This window comes from Phoenix dactylifera, chromosome 11 (genome assembly GCF_009389715.1).
Source record: "Phoenix dactylifera cultivar Barhee BC4 chromosome 11, palm_55x_up_171113_PBpolish2nd_filt_p, whole genome shotgun sequence".
Taxonomy (NCBI): domain Eukaryota; kingdom Viridiplantae; phylum Streptophyta; class Magnoliopsida; order Arecales; family Arecaceae; genus Phoenix; species Phoenix dactylifera.
Genome location: NC_052402.1, coordinates 7,241,071 through 7,268,152, shown reverse-complemented (window position 1 = coordinate 7,268,152; position 27,082 = coordinate 7,241,071). Strand labels below are relative to the sequence as shown.

General features: G+C 37.8%; 4 protein-coding genes across 8 annotated transcripts; 1 reads left to right on the top strand and 3 right to left on the bottom strand.

Annotated features, from left to right (window-relative positions):
• Nucleotides 1–365: 365 nt before the first annotated feature.
• On the bottom strand, nucleotides 366–3,342 carry LOC103714496 (glycosyltransferase family 92 protein Os08g0121900). The gene is made up of 2 exons (XM_039131442.1): nucleotides 2,790–3,342; nucleotides 366–2,311 (listed from the first exon to the last, which is right to left on the bottom strand). The coding sequence occupies exons 1-2, from the start codon at nucleotides 2,941–2,943 to the stop codon at nucleotides 756–758; spliced, it is 1,710 nt and encodes a 569-aa protein (XP_038987370.1). The 5' UTR covers nucleotides 2,944–3,342; the 3' UTR covers nucleotides 366–755.
• Nucleotides 3,343–4,653: 1,311 nt separating this feature from the next.
• On the top strand, nucleotides 4,654–10,424 carry LOC103714467. Of its 5 annotated transcripts, none has more exons than XM_039131440.1 (6): nucleotides 4,654–4,758; nucleotides 5,006–5,136; nucleotides 5,488–5,595; nucleotides 8,952–9,016; nucleotides 9,090–9,355; nucleotides 9,447–9,839. In XM_039131440.1, exons 2-5 carry the CDS (start codon nucleotides 5,047–5,049, stop codon nucleotides 9,235–9,237), a joined length of 411 nt encoding a protein of 136 aa, XP_038987368.1. In that variant the 5' UTR covers nucleotides 4,654–4,758; nucleotides 5,006–5,046; the 3' UTR covers nucleotides 9,238–9,355; nucleotides 9,447–9,839. The 5 variants fall into 5 exon arrangements, with proteins under 5 accessions (XP_038987368.1, XP_038987369.1, XP_026663221.2 ...); XM_039131441.1 differs by lacking the exon at nucleotides 4,654–4,758 and adding an exon at nucleotides 4,795–4,812; XM_026807420.2 differs by lacking the exon at nucleotides 4,654–4,758 and adding an exon at nucleotides 10,075–10,424 and having other exon boundaries at nucleotides 4,822–5,136; nucleotides 9,447–9,530.
• Nucleotides 10,425–10,880: 456 nt separating this feature from the next.
• On the bottom strand, nucleotides 10,881–13,060 carry LOC103714466 (30S ribosomal protein S21, chloroplastic-like). Its single transcript, XM_008801719.3, has 2 exons — nucleotides 12,546–13,060; nucleotides 10,881–11,219 (listed from the first exon to the last, which is right to left on the bottom strand). The coding sequence occupies exons 1-2, from the start codon at nucleotides 12,989–12,991 to the stop codon at nucleotides 11,108–11,110; spliced, it is 558 nt and encodes a 185-aa protein (XP_008799941.2). The 5' UTR covers nucleotides 12,992–13,060; the 3' UTR covers nucleotides 10,881–11,107.
• A 1,593-nt stretch (nucleotides 13,061–14,653) lies between these two features.
• Nucleotides 14,654–26,046, bottom strand: LOC103714464 (peptidyl serine alpha-galactosyltransferase). The gene is made up of 8 exons (XM_039131437.1): nucleotides 25,645–26,046; nucleotides 22,267–22,437; nucleotides 21,216–21,459; nucleotides 20,891–21,091; nucleotides 20,238–20,710; nucleotides 18,747–18,911; nucleotides 18,404–18,647; nucleotides 14,654–15,967 (listed from the first exon to the last, which is right to left on the bottom strand). Exons 1-8 carry the CDS (start codon nucleotides 25,965–25,967, stop codon nucleotides 15,359–15,361), a joined length of 2,430 nt encoding a protein of 809 aa, XP_038987365.1. The 5' UTR covers nucleotides 25,968–26,046; the 3' UTR covers nucleotides 14,654–15,358.
• Nucleotides 26,047–27,082: the final 1,036 nt, after the last annotated feature.

The window sequence follows — 27,082 nt, the reverse complement described above, 5'->3', positions numbered from 1 at the left end:
CGACTGCATAGCACCAACTAAGTATTCTCTTGGTTCTGACAACTAAAAACTAAAGTAAAGATGAAAAGAGAAAGGAAAAAAAATGGTGGCTGATAAGGTTAGTTTTCCGGAATGGAATATTTCCTACAGGGAAACAATGCTCTTTAACTTTCACCTAAGAAAGACAGGATGGTTCTTTTTTTCTTTCTTTTTTCTTAAATAATTCTAAAGCTCCAGATGCTTCAAAGAGCACATGAAGGAAGGTATAACATCATTATCTGAAAGATTATCGACAGTTAGACTGCACAAAAGAAGACCAGGCTCTTTGAATGGAAAGGTCCTTTGAGACCAGGTTAGTAAACGAAAAAGAAGAATAGGATAACATCTTTGATCTTGATCAAAGTAGCTAATATTTGATGTCCATAAGCTAGCCACAGATTAATTTAAACCTTAAAAACAGAGAAAAGATATGACCATAACAGGAGAAAAGAAAGAACAAAAACCCTAGTCCTCCATCAGTCTCCAATCCCTTCCAAACTCACATGTTACAAGGGACTGTATCATGTCTCTATCTACAAAAGAATGAATTGCCTCTCATCTATAGTTACAGAAGTTGTAAAATAAGAGAAACATCGATGACTCTAAAAAGAAAACCAAAAAGAATTACGAGTAATCAATCTTCAACAATTTACCTAAGTCCTCTGCTCTCTTGTGTTTTTCTTTGGTTCTACATTCTCTGCTCCAATGTGATGAATCAAATACATCTCCTCTCCCAGCTACCATGGAAGAAGGCCGGCATTGGGGTCGCCAAAAGCCCTCAACACCCAATCCCTAAGCCCAGTGTCATTAACCTCGCAAAACCGGCTCGGCCAATCTGGAGGCTCCACAGCCTTTGTCCCCAGTCCAGGTGCCCGGTCCTTCGAACCAACATTCTCCTCATCCTGCCAATCGGCGACATAGGTCGCCACCCTCCTGTGGAACTTCTCCTTGAACACCTCCCACACCTGATACTTGTAGTGGTTGATCACCATGACTCCCCTGTCCATGTTGACATACCTCATCCCATCTTTCAAATGGAAATGGTGCACAACATTGATCAAAGAAGGATTCAGTGCCTCCGGACGAACAATCGACTTGTGCCGCTCCGGGATGTTCATCCTGCAAGTGTACCCCACAATTACACCCTCCGGCGGCATCGTCTTCCTCCCTGAAGGTCCAAAGCTATGGCAAGCAGTCCGTAGCTCCCCGACCCGTGGCTTGCTGGAGTAATGCCGGAGAACATTGTGCAGTGTGGCATCGGTCGGAAGGTGCAAGAATTCATCGACGTCGATGAATCCAACCCATTCACAATGATCACGGGCACGGAGTGCGCAATGTGCAAATCCTGCCTCCTGTGTCTTGATCCAGGGCCATGGGTGGCGCGTCACATTGTAATTCGAAGAGGATGCCATGGATTCAATCACCTGCTCGACGCCGTCATCGCTGTTGTTGTCATAGATGAACCACCTCTGGACCCCAATTCGTGAGTGGTAAACAATCCACTCTCGGAGGAATCGAGCTTGGTTCCGGACCATTGTGCACACACACATCAAATGCTCCTTCTTTCTCCGGCTTCCGGCGGATAAGATGGTGTCAGGGCGGGCAATGGAGGGGAGGATGAAGCTGCCACGGCCCTTGGACTTGACAGAGACCAATGGGGGGTCACGGTTGGATTGGCGGCGGTGGCGGAGGAGGATACTGCGGGGGGTCTTGCAGCGAATTATCTCCTGGGCGGCGGAGAGGGTGGCGGAGGTGAGGAGGTACTTGGGCTTGAGGAAGTTCCAGCCAAAGATGCACTCATAGCGGGAGGGGTCGGAGAGGCGGGTGGGGCGGAGGTTGAGGCCTTTGGCGAAGACAATGGTGGAATTGTCACGGGGATCGAAGACAGCAGCGTAGGCGAGGTGGTCCCAGGGGCGGGGGCGGATTGGGGGGAGGTCGAGGGAGGGGGAGGGGGAGGCGGAGGCGGAGAGGGAGATGGAGAAGCCGCCGGGGGCGAGGGGGCAGCGGACGAGGAGGGGATCGGGAGAGGAGGAAGAGAGTGGGGGGAGGCGAAGGTCGGGGCGGCCGCCTGCGGCGGTGGGGGAGGAAGGGTAGTAGAGGCAGAGGAGGTCGGAAGGGAGCGAGGAGGGGGATTTGAGGAAGAGGAGGACTTGGTCGGGGAAGGAGATGGCTTCTTGGATCTGGAGGGAAGTGAGGGTGGCAGCGGGGCCTCGCCGGGAGAGAGGGACTTCGCCGGAGACGGCGTTCATGGCGGGGGACTGCCACGTAGAGATCAGCACCGGGCGGAATGAGACTGTCGGAATCCAGAGTAAGATTCGCCATTAAGAACTTCAGAAATAGCTCAACTTGTTCCAAAATTCACAGAAAAGGTAAGAAGGGCAAAACTCGAGAATTTTCAAGGAAAAATTGTGTTTTGAAATCAAATTGTGGGGGAAGAAATGCCAAAATTTAAAATCTAATTTCTGCATTGGCACTATTTCGAAAATTTTAAATTTTAGATTATCCAAAAAAAAGAAAAGGAAATGGATCTAGATCCATCTCAAACTTTATAGAGAAATAAATGATGTAGAGCTCCACGAGTTTCAACCAGTCCTCCATAAAGAACCATTAATTCTTGAAGACAACAAGAATTTACGGATTCCAAGCCCCGAGCTTTTAATATAATTCAAATTCGAACGAAATCCAGAATAACAACCCAAAAAAGTCCCATACTTTATTTGGTTTCTATTTCCTAAATTTCTCGAATCTAGATTGGATGGAACTGGGAGTACCTCCAAAAAGGCGGAAGGTGGAGAAAGCGAAGGCGGCGAACAGGGCGAAGCAGAGGAAAGCGAAGACGGCAAACGAGGAGCAGGAGCTGGACGGGGGCGGCGCCCGGGATGGACCCCTCCACGCCGCCCCTTCCCTTCTCCTCCGGTCCTTCATGGCCTCCTCCCTCTCCCTACTTCCGTCGGCGGCGGCGGCGGAGCACCAGATCCGTCCCTTCCCCCTCCTTCCCCCAGCTCATATCCCAACCCCTCAAAATCCTCAACACCCCAATCCCCTTCGCATTTCCAAAAGATAACGAGAGAAGTAGAAAAAATATCGAGCAGCGTCGAGTCTATATTGGATTTAGATTAGGGGAACGGAGAGAGAGCAACAGAGAAGAAGGCGACGAAGATGGAGTGCTGTCTGTCGGTTTATAGGCGGTGGTTATAAGAATAAGATGCAAGGCCGGAGAGAGTGGGTGAGGGCCGCGAGGCGGAGGTCGGGATCTGCATTGGTTGCTATAAAATCTATTGAAAATTCTAACCCGAATCCGTCTACAAATCTAGGTGGCTCGACACAATTCACCTTCGAATCTTTTCTATCGGTTTCTTTTTTTTGTCGGAAAATTTACATTCTGTTTCCCATTATAACACGTAATCGGAGCAGGGTTTTGCTTTTGGGTCCAGTTCGGAAAAGCCTTTTTTGCTCCCTGGAAATCTTGTCTCGGAGCACGCGTTTCCCACTGGGGCTCCGTTCCCGGGGAAAAACTAAAATCAATCTAGGTTGGGATTTTAGTTAATATATATAATGCAGTTAATCAATCTAGGTTGGGATTTTTTTCTCAACACCATGATCATATGACACAATATTTGAATTCCCATCTCAATAAATTTTAAACTTATTTAATTCCAATATTTATAATATTTATAATCATTTAATTTGATTGCTTGTTGTTGATTGATATGTTTATTATGATGCTGTTTTATGTCTTGAATTATATCCTCAATTCTTCACATTAAGTTAAACCATAGTAAACTCAAATTCGTAATATATATTTTTATTTTATAAATAAATAAGTCGAACATAACCTTATCATAATAAGTATTAGTGTGACTCAATGAACCATTATCTATTTAATACTTTTTATTTAATTCAAATCTACATATTATTGGTCACAGCATTTCATGACAAAATTAAATAATATTTTTAAAAAAATTGGTGTCCATTATTTTCTCTTGAAAATAACTAATAACTGTAATTGGGCAAAATAAATTTTTCTTAATTGGGGAAAAATAAGGTTCTCATACGGTTAAATTGGAGGCAGATTTCGTTTCCCTCGCCGGTTCACGTTCGGGGCCTTGTTTTTGTTTAATTTTTTTTTCTCGTTCCGGACGGTGCCTTGAGTTCCGCCGCATTCATGGCTAAATCCTACTGAATTTCAGCAGTCCATGGCCCACCATTCATCCACATCGTCCAATGGGCATCTTCCTCTGTAATCCAACGGCCACGCCAAAACCACAGAATAATAAAAGCTTCCACCGATCAGACGGTGCTTAGGGTGGCGTGGTGGCCCATCATCGGAAGAAGCGCGCACAATTCTTGCGGTTATTCTGTGGGTCCCACGGGAACGGGCCAGAATCGCGTGGCTGCAGCCCTTGTGGGGCCCAGTGGACGCAAGCATCGGTGGTACAGTTCTTGCGTCCGCTAAGTTTCGACTTAAAATTTTCCCTTCTTTGGTTATTTCTACCTACCAACGCTGTTTCATCGACAGGTGGGACCCGGCTGTGGTCCCGACGTCGGAGAGTGGGTGTCCATTGGGGTGCAGCAACTATGGTGGTAATTATTACTAGGCTTGGCATGGGCTTGGGCCTGATAGATTACTACTGGGCTGGCTCGGGCTTGTCCAATCCTCTATCCGAACCCCAAACGCTCCTCAATTCGGCACTACGCCCTTCTTCTCATGAACCCTAACCCCATTTCCCGTACTCTGAAGTAATTTTTGATTTTCTTCTGATTAATTTTTGCTACATTATCTATCGTTTACGAGTATTTTTTTTTTTTATCTTCTTGAATCTTTTCTCCGAAGTAATCTTGATTTTCTTCTGATTAATTTTTTTTTTTTGCTGTTTAGTTTCCCCCTTTTCGAGTACTAGATTTCGATTGCATCCATCTTTCTTGCCAGTTTATGGATTTTGCTTTGATGATTAAAGCGGATTATCTGACATTGGGGAGATGACAGGTGTAGAGATCGGTGGAACATCCAAATCGAAGCCGCTCACCATGTCTGCTTTGCAAGCAGTTATTCGGCGCCTCCACACCTCCGCCCAGTCTCCCCGTCTCACTAGATTCTCCCTCCACCCTCCTAAGTCCGTAAGCTCTCTCTCTCTCTCTCGCCTTTAATTTTCATAACAATACTTGAGGTTGTCGAAAAGGCTATTCATTTCATCAAAGAGAGCCAAAGCCCCATTTTTAAAAGAAAAACAAAATGGAATTTTTGTTATTTTTCTCTGTGCCCACCAATTGTACTCAACCAGCAGGGTTTATCCAGTTTAAATTCATTCTGTATTCTTGTAACGGGAATTATGTATGATGATGTAGAGTATCATTATGTATAGGTTGAGAGGAAGTAAGCGATTTGTCTTTGGTTTCCATGGTAGATTCTGTTGTTGATTATATTATAAGTTAGATTACTCACACACATATTTTGGACTTTTCTTTCAGGTAGAGGTGGAATTCTCTGATGGCAGTGTATTTAATCTTTCAGCCGAATTTCTTAGAGTATATAGCCCTGCTGTTGACAGCAAAATTAGGTCAATCAATGGTGAAAAGGTAATTGAAGGGCTTAATGATACCAGTGTATGGCTGTCATCATGTAGAGTTGTTGTTAAGCTCTACTTATAACGGCAATATAGTGTTTTTTAAACTATTTCTGTTACCATCTGTAGTAAGAGCTGATGGGTTAAGCATCTTATAAATTTGTGTTTCTGTTGAAATAGAATTTTTATTTTGTATCTGTTTAATTGCAGTCTAGATTGTAAGAAGTCCTTATATAACCACGTCTGAAAGGCTCTTAACACTCCTTTAAATTTCATTGAAAATGGAGGAAAACTGCTGTCTTATTACAACTTTTTGACTTTCTTTAGGAGGAAAGACCTTACATTGCCTAAATTACTTTTTCTTCAGTTTGCATTTTTTTTTTGGTTCCTTCATGTATAAGATAGTTCAATCCCTGCTTCTGTAAGGAAAAACAGAAAAATCTTTCAATCTATTTTCCTTGTCCTGCTTTCTAGATCAGTCACACCCAGAAAAAAAAACTATCATAGACACAACCATCTATAGTCTTCTCATCACCAAACTTCAAGATATTGATTCTTTTGCTTAAAATTTGTTTCTTCTAGTCTGACTGATCTTGTCTCAATCTCTGTTGCTGCTTCCGGAGTGTATATATAAAATTATTAAGCAAACCTGAGTGGAACACTTAAGGAGCATGTGGAGTAAATGGAATACTCATTAGCTGTATGACACACCTTAGTTGGACATGTAGTTCGTGTAAAGTTTTTTTTAATGTACAGCGACTATCAATAATTTACCCACCCAAAGTACAGAAGAACAACAAAGTGAATGTGTTTTATGCATTACACTACTGTAATCCACTATATTAGTCTTTCGCACCTCTCCTGAATTTGCGGTTGATCGCAAACAAATTGTTTACCACAAGAAAGACAAGCTGACATATAGTAGATTGATAGAGAAAGATAGAGTGCTAATGGGGTATCATGACAGTGTAAGAGCAAGGATAACTTGTTATGGTTTTAACTTGATAGAGTAGCAGTTGACATTGTAAAAGATTTTTGGTGCTAGATTTTTTCCGACTGTACAGAGTTACTCCTATATTGTTTACTCTAGAGAATGAATGCTAGTTATATACAGTTTGACTGGCTGAATATCCATAGTACGGTCTTTTCATCCTAGCCAGAGGGAAGGGCAACTGGTGGCTTTGGCAAAGCAGTGATAGCCAACCTGTGAGGCTGACATTTGGTTTTCTGTATCTTGGGCCATCAGGAATATCCGAAATATGAAGGGCCTGATATATGGAAAGATGATTTTGAGTTATAGGAAACAAGGACCTTTCAGTTTTTATGGAAGAAAAAGGAGTTCATTGGTTAGCAATTAGAAAAAGAGTAATTGTAGAGGTGCAGAACCTACTCCATACCTTCCTAAGTTTCTATGCGAAGACCTTCTTGACAAAATTTTTGCTAGGGCCCAAAATGGACCCAGCAATACCTAATCTTTACCTTCCCTTTTCTCTTCCAATTTACCCCCTCACCAACATGGACCCAGCAAATGGACCAGAAGCCTGGAAGACTACTCTTATGGGACCGAGAATACCAGGTAAAGGGAGACCATAGTTTGCAGGGAAAAATTCTTAGACTACGTACTTAAGCTATTGGTATGGTGGGTACATTGAGGAACTATCTATACTATTTTGACACCAAAGATGAGGTTATATTTGGAGACCATCTTCACTCTTCTTACCCTTCTTTGGTGACTGATGTTTGCATTTCCATTTTTATGAGATATCTTATTCTATCACTTGAAAGAACTAACATGGGAATGCATTCAATAGATGGAGAGTATTTTAACCTTCTTATTACTATTAAATAACAGCACCATGAATGTAATCCTAATAGCTGTGCAACAGCACATGCATTTGTGTGTCCTTAATGCTAGTCTACTATAATAACATCAATGTTGGGGTTGTCCCGGTTGACAGTTTCCAGAACTCCTGGCTCTTCTTTTGGGTCTGTTGAATGCACTTCCACTGTTATAAGCTGAACTTTATTTTCACTTTATTTTCTGTCACTTATGAGATCCACAAAGGTATTGCCTTTTATGAAAGGTGAATATTCACAACCCCCCTATTCACCATCAAGAAAAGCATTGTGAAGCTAATCCTAACCGTCCATGCAGTAATACCTGCATCAGCATGTGCTTGATGCCAGTAGTTACATATTCCACCATCTTATATATTTCTAAAATAGAATGGGAAGCATTGAAGGGTAAAGGTTCTCGATGTCTTTGCCTTTGGGTAAGGATCGGGTGGTCTCTTCCATAAATGTTGTGGAATGTTGCAGTCATCTCTTTTTCATCTGTAACACTCTTTTGATAAAAAAACATGTAAATTAGTCAGATGAAGTTAGATTATGGACAAGGCTTCCAATCCTTTATTTGAACATAAATATTTCTTTATCTGGATAAATATTTGGTTCAAAACTCTTTTGCTACACCAGTAAAACAGAAACTTCTAAATGATTGTTAAATTCAAATTAACAGAAAGTGTGAAGGGCTAGTACTGATATTTTCCACAAATCTGGGAGAACAGCAGTCACTTGTTGATGTAGCACGGTTTTCTGTCTTTATCAAGTTTCTTTTTGAAAGAAGTATAGGCTTTTGCATGCATGGTAATAAATATTTCTCATAGGAGACTAGTAACATTTATTGCTCATAAGATGTACTTTCACCATAATTTGATATGCATGATGCTAGTACCTGTGAAAGACAATAGATCTCCTTCTTAATTTCTATTTTTTGATGCATAGAAGTCTATAAAGTCAATGTAATCTTTAGGTTAATTCTATTTATCATGACGCACTAATTAGTAAAATTCATTCTATGCACTTTCTATTTTACTGGAAAATGACTATAATTATGTGCCACCTTGCAAGTGGTTCTTCTGAACCTATTTTGTTTAGAATATTTGCATCCTTTTCTGTTTTCGTTATGTTTTGTCCTGCTAAAACTATTTTAGCCTTTTGAACTTATCTCCTTTCTCGTATCCTACTCTTTTTCTCATTTCTCCATTGCTTCTTAGGTCCTATCTCTTGCGGATCAACTCAGCCTAGGCTTAAATTATGTAGAAAATTTTGAGATCTAGTACTGATAAGTGAATGACTTTTGTGATATAAACTAGCCGTTCAATGTTTTGTTCACTTTATAAACTGAATCACTTGATGAGAACTGCAATGTTGTTCCAATGTTCCATTTTTTTTAACCAAGTGAATTCAAAGCTGATAATATTGTCTATCCAATTGGAAGACTATACATGCAGCAAGTCACCTTGATTATGCCTAATATTATTCAAGCACTCATTTTATATTGGAGTTGATTGCTTTTTCTTGAACCAGGTGATATCTGGACGACAACATGTTGGTATTATGTCAGCAGAACCTGTAGGAAACTATGGGGTCAAGTAATGCCTATGCTCATTTTAACAAACACATTCTTCCATTTGATTGTCCTTGTGACTCTGGTCATTTTTCCAGGATAGCTTTTGATGACTTGCATAAGACTGGAATCTACACATGGGATTACTTTTATCATTTGGGTTCCAACAAGTTTACCCTCATGCGAGACTACATTAAAACCCTGAAAAAGCATGGCCTTAGACGGGATCCCCAGAGAAGGAAATGATGTGGAATTTGTCAGTAATGCGTCAGTGACAGAAGAGAATGTGAACAAGGCAGAGAACATGAATGAGGCTTCTGGCTGTATTGAAATTTCATAGTCAAAGTCTAATAATGTTACCAAGGTACAGGAATTCAGCCTTCTGATCTTGTAATAAGCAATGCTTGATCTAGTTTTGCAAGCAGTTCATGTAATTCATTTTCTGTATTGGCTAGGCCGAGACTGGAAATGTGTGCAGCTGAATTGAGCGAGAGGGCTGTTGATCTAGTACTTCTGGAAGCTTTACATTCAAAGTCAAGGTAATGTTTCTAATTATGGACAAGCTTTGGATGTTGACTTATGAAATTCTTGTACTTATCAATGAGATGCACTCAATTATGAGACCTCAGAAAGTTTTCAATCTGAGGTTATTATGTTGGCAATGCCATTATGAACTCAGTATTGCGGCAGAGGCAAGTTGGTTGGAGCCCATTAGGGCATATTATATTTCTGAGATCTTTCGAGTGAGAAGAAAGTTGCAACTGCAGTTTGATCTATTATGTTAAATAAATCAACAAAGCTGTTCTAGGAAATTACACCACATAAAGATTCATTTAGATCTATGAATTTCCTCTGGAGGCATTTAGACAAGTATGGTTGATGGACATTCAGATTCATAAGAAACTATGAGAAATTATGTTTTCAGTCTTTACCCTACAGTTGTGTTCTTATAATTGTTTTACAAAAATTATATTGTAATAATGCATGCGCTCATGTTTGCATGCGCATGCGCATGCATAGTTCGAAATTCTTGAAGAATGTTTTTATTGCCATGGAATTAATTGTTGTCGCCTTATCATACAGTATTTCAGAAATTCAAGTCTAGTTACCAGAAGACATGGAAAATGTTTGGTCTCCCCTAAACTCCCACGAAACGTGTTCGGCTTGTAATTTTAAGGATAAATTACAGGGCCTACGGCTCATATATAATCGTTTTAAAGGATTTTTCCAAATGTTCTGGTTCTTTTGTATAACATGGAGGGACAAATACCAGTAAATTTCTTTGGTTATGACCTTATAATCTTTTTCAGATGCGGACCTGTATTCTTGGTATTAGTTTGATGGAAAGAGTTCAGGCCATGAGGCCTACTGTATGCTTAGCCTTTTTATTCCATTGAAATCCCGGTGAACAGCGAAATGATGTTGGAATTGTATGCTAATATCTCCAGTTTATTGAGTTGCTGCTTTATCGGTTTTGATTGCTTTACCATTCATAGCGTTTAAAACCCACTCGCTTTTGGGACTTTGGGACCATGGTCATTGACAGCTCTTTTGTTGTTGTTAGACATGATAATTTAGTTTCACTGAGACATCCAAGACTGATATGATGGCCACCAATTGATTAAAAAGCATGCGAGTGTTGGCTGTCTAGCTAAGGCTATCATCAGTACCTGTGGGCTTCACTTGGTGGGGTATGGATGGATGCTTGGACATTGAATCTGAGATGGAATGAACTCTGAAACAAATATTGTTTAGGTTCAAGATCATGAAAAATTTTAGGCATTGAGGCAGCCTCAGCAACATTCATTTAGAAGTGTTGTAACCATCCACATTATTATTATAATAGTAATAATAATAATAGTAGTGGTAGTAATTTCACATGGACAATATTTTTTCAGAAACTTCTTGGATATGAAGATTTTCTATTGTCTAGGATCTGGATTTGGAGAGAGATCTAGATAAAATTGGATCAGTGTTTGTGAATTCAAACTCAATTACATCTATGAGATTGGACTCCAAAACTTACAAAAATGAGTAGCACAAAGATCAGCTCCAGCCCACTGCATAAACACTGCAGAGTCTCCTGCCAAAAAGATAGTGAGGTGTGACTCCAAATTCAGTAAGGAAGTTCTCCTTCAGGAAGTTCCCAATTGTCTTCTTCTTCCTCCTCTTTCTTTTGGTTTGGTGCTTCTTGCTTATTTTTTGGAAGAATTTTTGGCCGAAAACGTCTATCAATATGCGAGAGAAAAACATTAAGAGGGTAAGATCAGCATCACAAAAAGACCAGCACTAAAGTTTATGGTAAAACACAAATTATTGCAACTGCTTTAATCCTTTTAAATATCCAGAAAACTGTCAGTCATATAACCTAACAGAATGTTGAGAATTGAGATTGTTTACAAAGACAAGCATATATATTACCAGAACCTTAATTTACATTCATCTTGGATGATTAATATGATTCAACAATTTAGTTGCAAAATCCAAGAAATAGTGCAATCCACCAATCCATCTGAAAGAAATGGATTAACAAATAATTAAATCCACTTACCTATGTGAAGGGAGAAATTCCATGATAAATGCATCTCCCTAAATTTCAAAAAACAGAAGAAAAACTTCCTTTTTGAAGGCAGAACCAAGAATTCTAAGTATTCATCTTTGAGCTCATCACGACCATTTCACAACAATAACATTTTCATTATAGAATTGGACACCCCTTACAACAATAAATGAGAAAAATCACAAAAATTCCAAAACCCTAGCACACCCAAAGAAGAAATACATGGCTGAGAAAATATTATAAACCGATTCTAAGTTTCAACTATGGATAGAGATGCCAAAAATAGTATAAGAAATCTCTTTGAATGAAGAGGACCAGGAACTCAAATAAACTTCTTTTAAATTATTCATGAGCAATTTACCAGAAAAGAATTGAAGAATAAAACCACCATCCGGGTAAAATGCCAAAACCTGACCAACATCCAAAAAAGTAACAGAGGACCAAGAAAATGATCAAAACAGAATCCTACGTTCAATCTGGAATACTGATAACAAAAGTGATAAAAATCTCTTTTTGAATGAAAACCCAAGAACTTAAAGAAACCGACTTTGAATTAATCGCGAGCTATTCATATCAACAGCATGTTTGGTAATATAAACCCACCCATCTGAATAAAATAATTCACATTAAGAAACTGAATCCCTTAGGAAAAGGAAAAAAAGGGGAAAACCTAGAAATTCCCCAAATCCTAAAACCTAACCAAAATTTCAGGAGATTGGTGAAGGGATAATGAAGACAATTATAATTACCAAATCCTAATTTCAATCTGGAATGAATAAAATCCACCATAGAGCAATAAAATCAAAAGAAAAAGGGAAAAACCTCGAGGATTCCGAAACCCTAAAACTTCATTCAGGTAACCAAGAAAAACAGAATTAGCAAATCCCTTTCTACCATAAAATGCAAGCAAGAATTCCATTTTGAATGCGGAACAGAGAACCAAAGAATCTCTGAATGAAAAGGGACAAAGAAACCAGAAGAAAAGAGAGGAAACCTTTTTCGATTCTTCTGGGCGGCCTCCCGGGCCTTGCGCTTCTTCTTCTCGTGCTTATTCTCGAACCACCTCCGCCGCTTGCACTCCTGGATGACGCCGGCCTTCATCACCTCTCGCCGGAACCTCCTCAGAAGCACCTCCTCAGGCTCGTCCTCGCCGACCACCACCTGGAGGTTGTAGTAGCCCCCCTTGTAGAACATCACGTTAGCCCAAGCCAGAGAAGGGAAGCAGCTCCTCAAAACTCCCCCGGTCTCCAGCGCCGCCTCCGTGGGAGAATGAAGGACCGGTGTATTGATGGAAATCGGAAGGAACCGGTTCTCTCTCCTCGTCGAGAGCTTCCGCCATGGGAGATGGGTGGTGGGAGGAGAGAAAGATGGCTCCTTCTTGGTGGGGAGGGAAATAAGGAGAGGAGGTCGCGGATGCAAGCAGGCATGGTAGCCAAGCATGGCTTTCGAGAATCAAGACATGAGATGAAACTACGGAGAAGCTTTTAGCCGACGGCAATGGCGGTGAACATGAAGGTGATTATAATGTTGATGCTAATAATATTAATAATAGTAACAATATTAATACTAATAATACTAATAATAGTAACAGTATAAATAATAATAATAATAATAATAATAGTAATAATAATAATAGTAATAATAATAATAGTAGCAGTAGTAGTAATAATATCATTAATAGTTATAATACTAGTAAAAGTAATAATACTAGTAATACTAATAATAGTAATAATACCAGTAATACTAATAATAGTAGTAAAATTCTCCAAATATCATCACGGCTTCAAAGTATTTATCATTTAATATATTTTTTTTAGGTATTGGCTGTTCTTAGGGGTAGCAATTAGGATGGATTGGATCGGATATGGGTCAAGTATGGATTGGATTAAAAATTCATCAACCCAAATTTGATCTATCTGTTAAACTAGTCAAAAATTTCAATATGAACCCGACGTTTTATTAATAGGCAATCCAACTCAATCTGTATAATCTATTTGTTAAACAAATCAAATAAGATTAAACAAGCTAAATAGGCTGATTAAGTGAGTTTTGTAACAAATTAAATAGATTTAAATAAATTAAATAGTTTAAGCGGAACAGATCAATCAGAACCAAAATAGGATAAGCAGATTTGAAATGGGTTAAATATGTCTTAAACAGATTGAATAAGTGGATCATGATCCGATCTAATTATTAACCAGATTAAAATGGGTTAAACAGATAAGAAAAACCTAAACTTGAATTCGACCTAATAAATAAATAGATCCTTGATATCTTTATGATCCAAATCCATTGCTTAAAGCGAGTTGTTTGCATTGTCTGGTTGATGAATCGAATCATAAATTGCCATCCCTTTTTGTTTTGGTATTGCATCTTTGAAAAGACATGTGAGTTTCTGTTTAAATGTTTTTTTTTTTTTTAGAGTGTGTGAGGCATCTTCCCTCTCCCATCTCAAAGAAGACCCATAAGCCATGGCTGTTGGCGCATTAAGGTTAAGGCTGTTGGATTTGAGGGGGAGAGACGGTTTGGACCATCCCAACCTCCCAAGAGGAGGGCTGCCCCATCTGATGCCCCCATAGGTACATATGATCAACCCTTTCCACTCTTTCTGTTGCCAAAAAAATACAATTAGGTTGCATTTATTTTCTCTTCTGTTGTTATCTTTTGAAGGATGATAATGTTGTAGTCGAGAAGATTAAGACAGAGATCAAGGATGGTGTGCTTCATATTACCATCCCAAAGGTTTCTTCTTGGAGGAAAACTTTGGATATTAATGTTCAGTGAGGGCAGGGAAGGTGGATCCTTTAGTTGCAGCTTGTAGAAGACTGTCTCTGGATTTTGTTCTTTTGTGTAAAATCCATCAGCACATTAGAAGATTGTTGGGAAAAGAATGAGAGATTACTTACTGTGTACAAAAATGAACTGAACTACTCAAGCATGTGCCAAACTCTATACTTACTACCTCTTCTTTGGCAGATTCTCTGCATGCCTTCAGCTTTCTAAATAAGTAATATCATAAAGAATATGCATTTCATATTGTGACCAAAACAAGCGATAATATTTAACCTACTCTTAGTAGAAAATGATGGTTCTGAACTCAAATTTTGTTTTAAACAAAACATGCAGCAATGCAGAACAACAGTGATACATATTTTACATTCATATACCTTAAAATGACTCAGTGGTACATGTTTTACATTAAGCAGGAAAAAAAAAACTGAGAAAATACAACAGCAGCAACAGTTTTGTCTTTGCAGCGCTTACATCGCACATAATAAAAAACTTTCTGAAAAAAATGTAGACACATTGGAAGTAGATCAACAGTGCACCGAGTTTTCTTGGTTAAGATGGATGGATGAGATGCGAATTTGCAGTCATACATATACCACCTTGTATATTTATGCTTCCGTTCCCTGCTACAGTACAATGCAACCCTTGAAAATATATGTGCAAAGCAGGCACAACCTGTAGTCATGTATCTAAAGACAAAAATAAAGTCAAAACTGGCTGATTCATAGGCAATCACCAAAACTAAATGTTGAGAACTTCAGAAAACTGCTGAGGACCAAATTGCGTGAAAAAAGTGGAAATTGTCCAAATATTAAATGAAATCGAATCTCCATATAGAGCACAACATTCTGCAACAAATCTTTCGGGATGAAGAGATTAACTTCCTTTGACCTCAAAATGATTATAATACATCTCGCAGTTTCACTGACATAGTCATTCTCTCTTCTTCATGTGATAATCTTTCAGCCATTCACTCCACCGTGTGTTGTATAGGTTACATGATCATTATCCTAGATTTCAATCGTCGGAAGCTATTTCAACATCATAGATGTGCTTATCGTGAAACTTAAGAGAATTTCCACCGGTATCTGAAACCCCAGCATAAGTTTTTTTGTGTCTGGCCCTCTTTGAACCCTCCCCTTTATGGGTTGAAAGGACCATGGAGATCACAGCTAAGAAGGCCAACACTGACAAAGCCCAAAGTCCAACCATCCAAATCCTTAAAGACTTGCCGCCATTGTTCCCTTCATGTCTCTGTCTAAATGATGTGCCCTCATCTTCTACTACTTGATTTGAATTACTAATAGCATTTGAAGGAGGGCAGTTCCTCCGCTTATGGTGCAGATAGAGAGCCCTGTTCAGTGTTTTTCCGCATTCAATACTAAGGAGATCCCTTTGAAGGATATTTTCATCTTCCTTGGAGAGAGTAGAAGGATCAGGCGGTTCAGGAAACTTAGCCCAGCATGTGTTTACCATATCAGCATCCCTCCAGACAGCCTTGTCGAAACTCCAGTTCCCAACATCAAATCTCAGCCCATAATGGAACACCTTGTATTTGACTCCAGGTTCTGGGACGTAACCTGGATATATTAATATGTCCCGCTTTACAATATGCCTTAAATTTAACTGCATGAAAAGGGCATTGGTTGATGTCATTCAGAAGATCTAAGTGGGCTTTCAGATAAAATTACTGTTGACAATTGATACTACATCAATAAGGGCAAATGTAAACGCATCATATCAAATATATAAGCATAACCATTGAATCACTCTTGGACATATTTGGACATTTAAGAATTTGGCAGTGGAAGCTGTATGAAGAAAGAGATGAAGTTTTGAATAAAGATAAGCATCTTCCTTTTTCTTTTAAATCTTGGCCTCAAATATATCTCAATTCAGTGATGAATGGAAAGGAAATTTCATCAAAGCCAAAGAGAAAGGCCTAATGGTACATAATAATGGGAAGTTGAAGATATGCAGTAGTTGAAAGCTTAAATTTGTATTCAATCATGGAACAGAAAAATGTACAAAAAAATACTACTTAAATGTAGACAATGTTTAATAAGAATATCACTACAAATAGGAAAAGAAGCTAAAACCAAATCTTTACACATTATTTGGACAAATAACACAGTATTGCGATAAAGTAGGCAAAACAACCTTTACATTTTCTTTATCTTGATGACTGGATCTCAAAGTTTATCATCAAGGACAAAGAGCCAGTCAAAGTCATCTCTAAAATAATCCATTTTCACCATTTCCTACCATTAATAGTTCATTTTCAATGTTTTACAGGTCCAGGCTTACAGGTCAATATGGCAACTTTCACTTCTTCAAGATATTTATTACGACAAGTAGAGTTATTCATTTTTTGATTTGTTACCTTTTTATCCTTTTCTGTATTATTTTGGATGGACTATTTTGATTGGTTTGACCTGTTTGATGTAGAGTAGGTCAAAATTTGGTATAGTTTATTTCACTTACTTTTTGAATTTTGTTTCAAATTGATTTGCTCTTTCTTTTTTGAGTCTTAATAGTCTTTTGTTTGTTTAAAGTCTTCAAGGTGTAGGCTAAATATTTCTTATTTTGTTGTAATTTTCGTAGTAAGTTCTGGAGTTGTTTTTAAGTGGATTTTTGAGGCCTATTAGGAGTAAGATTATAAAGGCCTTATGTTGAGTTTAGATTGGATTAGAAGAGTCCTAAACTCATTAGGATCTTGATTTGGAAAGATTTTAAAGCCTTTTATATTGGAACCTATGGAATTATGAATTTACTGTTTTCTTGGAAAGTCTTTAGTTATCTTTTGCTGGAAAAGCGAATATATTTGATAAGTTCTGGGTTGATAGGGAATAATTTTTATGGTTCACTACAGGTAAATTGGCAGTCTTTCTATGAGTAGGAAATGTTGATGCCGGGCTGTTTGAGTGTCTACAGAATGTGGACCCATAAGGAGTGATGAATTATGTATAGCTTATGTATTTTATTGAATGAAATAACTGCTTTACGGGGATTTACACTATTATCATCTCCTTTCTTTATACTTCTGCTCTTTGTGAACCTTTCTTTTCTCTTCCTCTACTTTTAGTCTTTTTCATGCTGTTCGTCTATAGAAAAGAAAAAAGATGAATGCTCAGATCTACTCAAATCTGGAATTTGTTTCAGCTCATAACAAGATCACAGAATTTTTGCCAATTTGTTCGAAGACGAATATGATTTGATACATCCTAAGATCGATGCATAAGCACTTCAACTATTTGAAGGTCCACCGAAGTAGAACTTTTCCTAAAGCAACTTAAAACTAGATAACATTGTCTGCCTTAGATAAAAGAATAAGAGGTAGAGAAGGAAGAAGTATAAATATTAAAGGTAATAAAATGTAACTTTCTCTCTCTCTCCCTCTATCTATCTATCTCTATCTCTATCTCTCTCACGTGCGTGCATGCTTGCTCTTGCAAAACATTGGAAATTCTTAATCATCCTTTTTTCTGATCTTACATTTTTTTTTTGGCAATGCTATTTTTGTAAATTCTGACTCCTTCACCTGAACACAACTAGGGTCAGTCATATTCTGAAGCATCTGAAACACATCCAAAGTGTTTGATGCATCCTAACATGGGGGAATTTGCAGACATGGATTTCTTTTTTTAAGGAGTACTTAAGTTTCTAAGGAAAAATTGCAGTTAATAATCATCTTAATTACAAATAATATTATGTACCATTAAGAAGGTTATAAAACGAGAATCTAAGAATATTCTGATTAAAAGGTACGGCATTATTTGATCTAAAGTAAGTCTGAATAAATCATTGCAAAATAGTTGCTGGCATGAAGCAAGAAAAGGCCCAGGCATCAAGAAAGGCGATGCAGGCAATTTCACGGGTTATTTTGAAGTCTGCATCAGATCATATACATTAATAAAATGTTCTCCATGGATTGGTATAACAGTGTCACTTTGTCATGCATATTCAATATCCTGTGCATTAAGAAATCCAAGTGCAGACATGCCTTCCTGAACTGTCAATATTCAGGTCATCAGTATTGATGATGAACCATATATTCCATACCTCAGCAGCACCAAAGGAGTAACCATACATCTCACTAATCCAACCAGAAGCATATAAGTCACCAGTGAAATTCGTTGCATAATGAGCTTTGTCAGCTCGAACCTCCTCCGTCTTGTGCAGCCACAATAAAGCAAACTTCCGCAGGTCATCTACGTGCATTATTATGACTCCACCAACCTTGTCACAAGCTGAGGGATTGCGAGTATGTATATTTGCAAGCTCATTGTCACATCCAATAAGGTATCTGAAATAAGGAAATGAAAGAAGGACAATGAGAACAAATAAACAACAAAATGAACTCTAGTTTCTTTTTTTTTTTTGAAAAAAGGTACCCTCCTCTTACTCATAGGGAGTCGAAACAGGATGCCCACGTTGTGCACCATACTCCCAAGGTGTAATGGGACCCCTCATTATCATATCAGCATCTAAAATAACTATGAACTCTGCATCGGTCTCCACATGGTTAAGCCAGTGAAGAACAGCTGCTGGTTTATTGATAGCCGGATACCTAATATGGTAAAGACGTACGCAGATTATCATCATAGCATATGCGTGATACAACAACCCTTCAATAAAGCAACCAAATCCACTGGGTAGATGGCTAACAGGTCGATTAAATTTAAAGGAAGATTCATGAATGCTGGTTTTGCAGTCTTCGTTATGGTCATGTCAAATTTCTTTCTTTATAAGAACATTAAATTGACAAAAGCATTTGATTTAAGTGAATCAGTATATACCAAAGACAGAGTTCCAGTATAAGAATTTAACATTCACTTCAGGAATTTGGCTGACATAAGACTAGAAATTTGCAGATCAATTTTCATACTAGAAAGGAGTGAACCCCATTGATATTATGATATACTGTACAGTTCATAGGCTTTCAAACGAATCTGAGGCTTTGTTTAATAGAGCTGTTAGAAATTCACAGATGTTGTATTAAACAGTATTGCTTCAGCAAAAAAAAAGAGAATCTATTTGTTCGCAGTCTGACACAGTTGCCATGGAAAATGTCATGAAGGTATTTGACTGATTCAGGTAAACACATACAAATGGAAGTACATGTTATATAAAATTTGAGAACTAGAATTTAGATGACTGTTTGTGCACCCATTTGATGCATATGTAGGCAAGTATCAAAATAAATGATTTTTGGTTTTCAAGTATTTTTAGTGGTTTAGTCATGATCAATGGTGTGGATCACCAAGTTCGATGGTTTGTCATCCAACTTTTAATCATCAAATTTCTTATCAAAGATTTTAGTGTCCAGCCAACATAATGGTGTTTCATTCATATTCAAAATTCTCTAATTTCTCTTGTACAGCAAATAATATGAACAAGACAAAACAAATTTTTTTAAAAAAAAAGTCCAGTTGCTTCCCAATACAATGGACAGCACTAACAAAGGAACATGAACAGAAATATGTTCTAGAGAAAATATAGTAACTGTATTACATGTCAGAAAAAAAGGACCATGTATTATTTTAACACTTCAGGGGACAGATGATTTCTTATCAAGATATCCAGATAATTATCCCAGAACAATCATTTTGGCAGTGACTACAGGCTAAAAGACCAGTTCTCGGGAATTTTTCAGTGCTACATGCCTACATTGTCTTTTCCTTTTTATGCTAAGATAGTTGCTTATGTATTCATCTCAGCAATGCGAACAAGCTTATTATGCAATTTACTGTTTGTTGTGAGTGTGTGCACTTTACAAGATTCAGAATCAGACATTTCACAGTAATAAGGTTTTACTTAGCCAAAACACTGAAATGCTTGACTAAATAACAGGTTTTTAAGCTTAAGATCAACAATGGTGTGAATGGTAGGTTACCAATCCCCTGTCAGTGGATGTTGGCTCATAGATGGAACATAATGCGTGGGAGCCAGGTCATGGCCCTTATATCGCTTCAAGTCTTCATCAGTACAACTGAGAAGGCGTGTGATATTACCAGGCTGGCCACTCAAATGAAAGCTATGGACAAGGCCTACTGTTTGCCAATCAAAATAAGGTGAACATTCAGTGGAGAAAAGGGTATGAATTTTTGGATGTGCCCTTCCTGATTCATCCGAGAATTGTTTTTGCTCAGTTTTCTCATCGTGCATCTGATGTTGATTTAGGAACTTCGGCTTGGTGAGCTCTGAAAATCTCTTACTTTTTAAAAAACTTAAGTACTTTGACCACTGTGGCTTGGGACACCCCATTGATGCATGGTGCAACAGAAGACCTTCATTTAAAGTGTTAATGCATTCTATGCTCAAAAATAAGCCCCGCCTTTTGTTTGGATCAGATTCCATCATCTCAACCTGCACACTAGTAACTGTCACAATTGTTGATGAAGCATGGCATTATCAGTCGTAAAAATGTTGCATAAGCTCCATGAAATAGGAACAGAAAATAATTTAGAAGCAATGATTTTTAACATTTGGGCATAAAGTTGTAAATACAAATATAATGTTGTGATACAATTTCAATGTGCCGCTTACCTCTCTAGGATAAGGGGGTGAAGGGAAAAAATGGTTGCAATCATAGACAATGCCATCCTCATGATGCTCTAACTTACTGAAAGACCATGTCCCAACTTGAAATGGTAGGCCATAGTGCATGAGAATTGGCTCAATACCAGGTCTTGGAATATAACCTGGATATATCATCAAATCATCATTTATCTTGTGGTGAAGGCCTACCTGTTCAAGCAGATCATGAAATGAAAAGAAAGTAAATCTATGTCAAGGAAAATATATCATAACAAAGAAGCAACATTATATTGCGGCTAAAAGATTCTTTAAAAACAATAACAAATTTTCTTACTTCTGCAGCACCGAAGGAATATCCATACATCTCACTGATCCAGCCCTGGCCATAAATGTCACCTGTTATATTGGTTCCCCAGTGCGCCCGGTCCTCTCGCACTTCTTCTGTCTTTGAAAGCCACATAGGTGCTAATGCCCTTAAATCATCAATATGCATCACAAAAAGCCCACCAACCTTGTCGCATAATTCTGGATGCTTTGTGTGCAATTTTGCAAGAATATTATTGCATCCCCTTAAATATCTAATTAAAAGAGGGAAAAATGGACAAAAGTCAATGAAGGATCCATAAGAGAGCATAAAAATAAAAATATATAATAAATTAAAAAAAATTATAAGAAAAAATAGCTTGTAGTGATTATTAGGTGTTAAAAGTCCAGTGAAAAATGTAGATATCTGCCAACCGGCATCATTGTAGCAGTTGGAGAAATAAGCAAGCAGGGGATCAAAGAAAATTTGGATATATTACGATGATAAGTACTGCTTATCTCATTCATAAATTGCCAGTCTTAGCAATTGTTTCCTAAGACAAATTGTCTTTCAGCAACTGTCAGTAACAATAGCAAATGATAAAATCTGAAATGAAAGATTTTATGGTAAAAAAAATGAAAAATTAATAGGATCAACTTACAAAACTCAGACAATTATAGCATTAAATAATATTTAATAACCATATGCATGATATAGTTTTTCACCGATGATAAGTCCCCAGCTGAAGACTTAATTAAGTTCATATGTAAAATTCTGATTACTTATATCATAACATAAGTTCAAGCTTGGAAAATAAAGAAATTCACTTGGCAAGTGGAAGTACCAGTCTATTTAATGACAAAAAGATTATAATAAAACATAATTGAAGAAACAGCAAGCGCTGACTTAAATCAACAATAAAAAAGACAGAAACCCCACCAACATTTAGAAATTAGGAGTCCTTCTCCGGTTTGGTAGCTTATATTCATTTAACAAAGATAATAACTAATTCATCCTTTTCCTTATTACATGGTTTGAATATGATATATCAACAAAATGATCACGAAGTGAATATTCATACCCATAATATGCTGCAACTGGTTTGCCTTTCTCTGCGCCGAGTTCCCAAGGAATTATAGGACCTCGAATGATCATATCTGCGTCTAAGATTACAACCCAATCAACATTATTTGAATCTTTGCTATGTTTAAGCCAATGCACAATCCCAGCTGGCTTATTGATAGCAGGGTACCTGCAAGCAACAAAGGACAATGCTGAGAGCTTGTTAAACACTTGAGTCTAGAAGAAGCTTTTGAGACATGATAGAATAGCTCTAGAAAAGGAGGAAGATGAAAGCTATTCCTCTGATTACGGAGAAAAAGACAGCAGAGAAATCAAGAGATCAACTTAAATACAAAATGTAATGCTTTAAGGTAGCAGAGCAAATGCATAGGGAGAAACATACAGATGCTTGATAGCTGGGAAAAAAAGTCAGTTCAAGATGTTGTGGACTCATGACCAATAAATAAGGGCAACTTTTCATAAGATAATCAGAAGCAGAGAAATCAAAAGAAATTACAGGTAAGATGAAAAGGCATTGAAATGGTAAAAATTCAGATGATATTACTGAAGCAAAAGGCAACACATAAATTTCAGGGAAAAAACAAAAGTAAAAAAATTCAATAATATGATATTACTGAAGCACTTGTGGCATTGAAATGGAATTAGAAAGAAATAGGAGAGCAATACTTTTTGATTTTGTATGACAGTAAACCAGTGGATATTAAACCTACATATAATCTGCCAAAAATGTCTTCATGCATACGTAGTAGAGAATAGGTCCCCTAGAATAATCTTCTTGACCTTTTACATGCTAGGTACTTAATATCCAAAGAATATTTTTCACCAAAGTTAATATAAATGTTAAAGACCTAAAACTACCTGTTTGAACCCAAGCATGCAAGAACTCTATGACAACATAGGATCACAAGATCAAGTTACCAACATTATAGCCATACAGCTATCCGCAACCATACATCACCCTAGCCAGTCCGCTGGATCAGCAGGGTCAGTCTCATGTAAGCTGTACATCTTGAGGAATTGTGATACTTTGTTTACATATTTCCGGATTCAGAGAGGTGTTTAACAGCTAGTCATGGTTATGTAATGTCATAGTCTTTTGGGAGAACTCATATACTCATAGAAAACTTAATATTCGATTGGTCGGTTCAACTAGATAAGCCTTTGAAAACATCACTTGAATAATTCATGAGTCATGACTGAAGAAAAGTCAACGCTACGAAGCTGGCAATGAAATCCTGGGCTAATTATTCTACAGTAAAAAAAGCACTGGACGATGTAAATGCTGTAAAATTTATAGTACAATATGAACAATGTGTTGGAAGTTTGTCCTAATCAGCCTGTTAGCTTATAGTATAAAGGAAAATTCTATATCAAATGTTCATGCATTCATGATCTTACACTGTTATGCTATTAGAGTCTACTAGAGTTGTTGTACATTTATCCAAGCATAGAGATATAGAAGGATCAGTATTGTGGTTTCTCTTACTCAAAACTTACATAATTGAAGAAAAGCCCATACACTTCAGTTGTCTGGTTGCCATGGTAGATGGCATCTAATTGTTAGACTTGTCTCTGGTGGACCGACTTCACACAAAAGGCATAATCTATTATTTATAATCAGAACTCCTGAGTTGGGCATCTGAAGCCACACTCCAAGAACCTCTGCATGGTGCCTTGTTTTTCTTTCCTTTTTTTTTATACAGAAGGATCTCTCTCCCCCCAACGCCTCTTCTTGGAAAAGTATGTTCTAGGACTACATGTGCTTTAAACTGAATGCCAAAGATGAGTCTGTCATTCTAAAACCCACACTGTGAAGAGGGGTTGTGACTCTCAAACCACAATTTGCATTACTCCTTTGACATGAGGAAATTCAACCCAATGCAGATTTGTCCTTGCTGTCCCGAAAGCTAAACCACGAACCAGAAACTTCATTAGTGGAATCAGTATTAAGGTTTTGAGTTTCAGCCATAATAACAACATTTTGACCAAAATATATCTGTTTCTTTTTTATTTTATTTTTATCCCAAATTGATCAGATTTCAGCATTTTTGGTGGTTTTGATTAGTTTCAGCAAACCTAGGTCTCTGTCCATTTTCGCCATTCCGGACCATCATTGCTAAAAATAATGAATCTTGGGTATTCAGTGTTATTTTTGGCCATTTCTTTGTTCATTGCATAAACTATGAAATTGATACTTTTGGGTCATTTCCTAGTTTCTTTTAAGTTAAAAGAGAACTTTCCTATAACCAGTGAGTCCGACCTTTTAATAGTGATTCTGAAGTTGGGCATGAATTTGCAAAATATAAGAACATCAGAAGCATTTAGGTGTTTGGTTTCAAGAAATTCGGGTGGATTTTTTTCAGGTTTAAGATATACTTTTAGGGTTCCAGCAGTTTTCTTAAAAAGAGAGAGAGAAGCGATGATATATTTGTGAAGTAGATAAGGCTCTCCACAATGCGGATTCATCATATTTAATCCAATTTTTCGTATTTTGGTAACTTTTTATGTCAGTTTCAGACCAAAAGTTTCCAAACCATGCACATAAAATCTCAAAGAGAAAAACATACTCCAAAATTATGTTTTATATAAATTCCCAATTTGATTTCCTTCAATTATTATTTATTTTCTTTTTTCATTTTTTTACTATTTTCTGGATGAAGCTGCTAACATTGGAGCCAAGAGAATTGTAACCAAAAATTGAATCCTTAAATTATGTGGAAACCGAATTGTCTCCACAAATAGTAAAGTGGAGGGGGCGGCAAAGCTTCAAGAATAGGGACGTATAGCACTGCACAATGGATCTCCCATAAATATCGGAGACAGACAAAATTTTACAGAATCAAGCAGGCAATTTGCGACAAGAATAATAAAAATAAAACAAAATTGCTCAAGAAAACAAGCAAATGACAGGCCAGGTTTAAAAAGATGCATCAACTTCAGCATTCCCATAAAGGAAAGCAAATATACAAAATTAATGTTCCACTAATCTGCATCTAAAGAGCACAAAAAGAAACATATTCTGTTGTATAATCAAGAACAGCACTTGGCCCAGAAGGAAAGATGCATATATTTCTGAGAACAAACTTCATAAAACTCAGAAGAACCCCCACACACCTCATATGAAAGTCATAGTGTTGAATCACTCAAGCTATCCACAGTTGCTATCTAGTTACACAGAATACTCGTTGACACAAAATTTCATTACAAAAAGCCAACTTTACTAGGAATCAAGTCCTGCCCATGCTCCCAAGTAGCACCGTTTGATGTGATTCCAACAAAGTTCTCAACATTTTCATGATTCAACGCCAAATGGAATCAAAACAACCAATTATAAAAAAAAAAAAGATAACAAGAAGGAAAGCAAGCGGATGCTCACCAATCGCCGGTCTTGGGGTGCCGGCTCATGGAGGGGACCTCGAAGGTGGGGGCGAGGCCCATCCCCCGGTACCGGCGGCGCTCCTCGTCGGTGCAGCTGAGGAGACGGGTGATGGGGCCCGGCTGGCGAGCCTTGCGGAAGCTGTGGACCAGCCCCACCGTCTGCCAGTCGAAGTAGTCCTGACATTCCACCGAGAACAGCGTGTGGATCCTCCACGGCGCCTTCTGCCCCTCCTCCTCCTCCGCCGCCGCCGACGCCGGCGGCACTGCTCCCAGCGCCACCACCACCGCGACCACGACCACCGCCGCCCCTATTCTCGCCATCGGAGCCGATGTGGGGATTGTGGCGGAGATCTAAAAATTCATGTCTTTCGGGGTGAAGAGAAGGCGAGGAAGTTTCGGTCAAAACGATTATATATATATATATATAAACAAGATGACGATAACTGAGTTTTTTTAAAAAAAAAGTTTTTATATAGAAGATTTTATGGAAGAAGTTTTATTTTAGGGGTTTTTTTGCATGAGTATTTCGGAAATATCAAATTTTACATAAATATTCTCCCCAGGTTAATATTTGTATATATATTCTCGTAACATATTTATTTTACTATTCAATTTTTTATTTTTATTTTATGACTAAAATATTTTTAATAGATAGATGTGCAAAAAAAATATTTATAAGACAATCACGATAAAATACAAAAAATAATTTTAAAATTTTATTTTATTTATAATTAAAATAACTATAGTTTTTATTAATAGTGTTAGAAGAAGCATTATATTAGGAGCATTCGTACAAAAATAGTGTTTTATGATGGTACAAAAATAAATATAAATTTTAAGAAAGTATTTACGTAAATTTAAATTTTTAGAAAGATATCCATGCAAAAAAAATTCTTTATTTTAAAACCCCAGCAACCGGGGCTTTTGACTTAAAAAATCCAAAATATTCACCAAAAAAAATCCAAACTAGGATTCCATTAAGAAAGGAATATAATAATATACAGTTAGAACCAAGTGGCAATTGATGGAGCTTACCATCTGTGTCACTGCATCTGAGAGCATAATTATCTAAACAATGAAGCTTTATAACCAGATGCCTTAACATAAATTGGTATGTGATACATGATACATAGGCTTAATCATCTTAGCAAGTAGTTACTTCCAATTCCAGTCTTCCACATTGATAGATGATTAGCGCATGTTTGTGCATAGAAACCATGTATAGAGCTTTTAAGACGACCCTTCCTTTCCCCTCCTCACCACTAGATATAGCTTATGAGATAAAACATCTCTAAATTTGGAGAAATTATACCCTACACTGTGCATCACATAGCCACGCACACGGTTAATCATAGGCACTCGTTCTTGTAGGCCCCATTCATCAGCACTCGTCTCGGTGCATTACTACACAAATGAGCGGTTGTGATTATTTGCAT

Bases quoted from the DNA above. Each gene is read 5' to 3' on its own strand.
- LOC103714496 (XM_039131442.1), bottom strand. From the start codon at position 2,943: ATGAAGGACCGGAGGAGAAGGGAAGGGGCGGCGTGGAGGGGTCCATCC. The intron at 2,312-2,789 runs GTACTCCCAGTT...GGATTCCGACAG, and splicing joins CACCTTCCGCCTTTTTGGAG to TCTCATTCCGCCCGGTGCTG.
- LOC103714467 (XM_026807420.2), top strand. From the start codon at position 4,999: ATGACAGGTGTAGAGATCGGTGGAACATCCAAATCGAAGCCGCTCACC. The intron at 5,137-5,487 runs GTAAGCTCTCTC...CTTTTCTTTCAG, and splicing joins CCCTCCACCCTCCTAAGTCC to GTAGAGGTGGAATTCTCTGA. The intron at 5,596-8,951 runs GTAATTGAAGGG...TTCTTGAACCAG, and splicing joins GGTCAATCAATGGTGAAAAG to GTGATATCTGGACGACAACA.
- LOC103714466 (XM_008801719.3), bottom strand. From the start codon at position 12,991: ATGCTTGGCTACCATGCCTGCTTGCATCCGCGACCTCCTCTCCTTATT. The intron at 11,220-12,545 runs GTTTCCTCTCTT...GCATATTGATAG, and splicing joins GCCCAGAAGAATCGAAAAAG to ACGTTTTCGGCCAAAAATTC.
- LOC103714464 (XM_039131437.1), bottom strand. From the start codon at position 25,967: ATGGCGAGAATAGGGGCGGCGGTGGTCGTGGTCGCGGTGGTGGTGGCG. The intron at 18,912-20,237 runs GTAACCTACCAT...TTACCATATTAG, and splicing joins CATCCACTGACAGGGGATTG to GTATCCGGCTATCAATAAAC. The intron at 18,648-18,746 runs GTAAGAGGAGGG...TCCTTATTTCAG, and splicing joins CCTGTTTCGACTCCCTATGA to ATACCTTATTGGATGTGACA.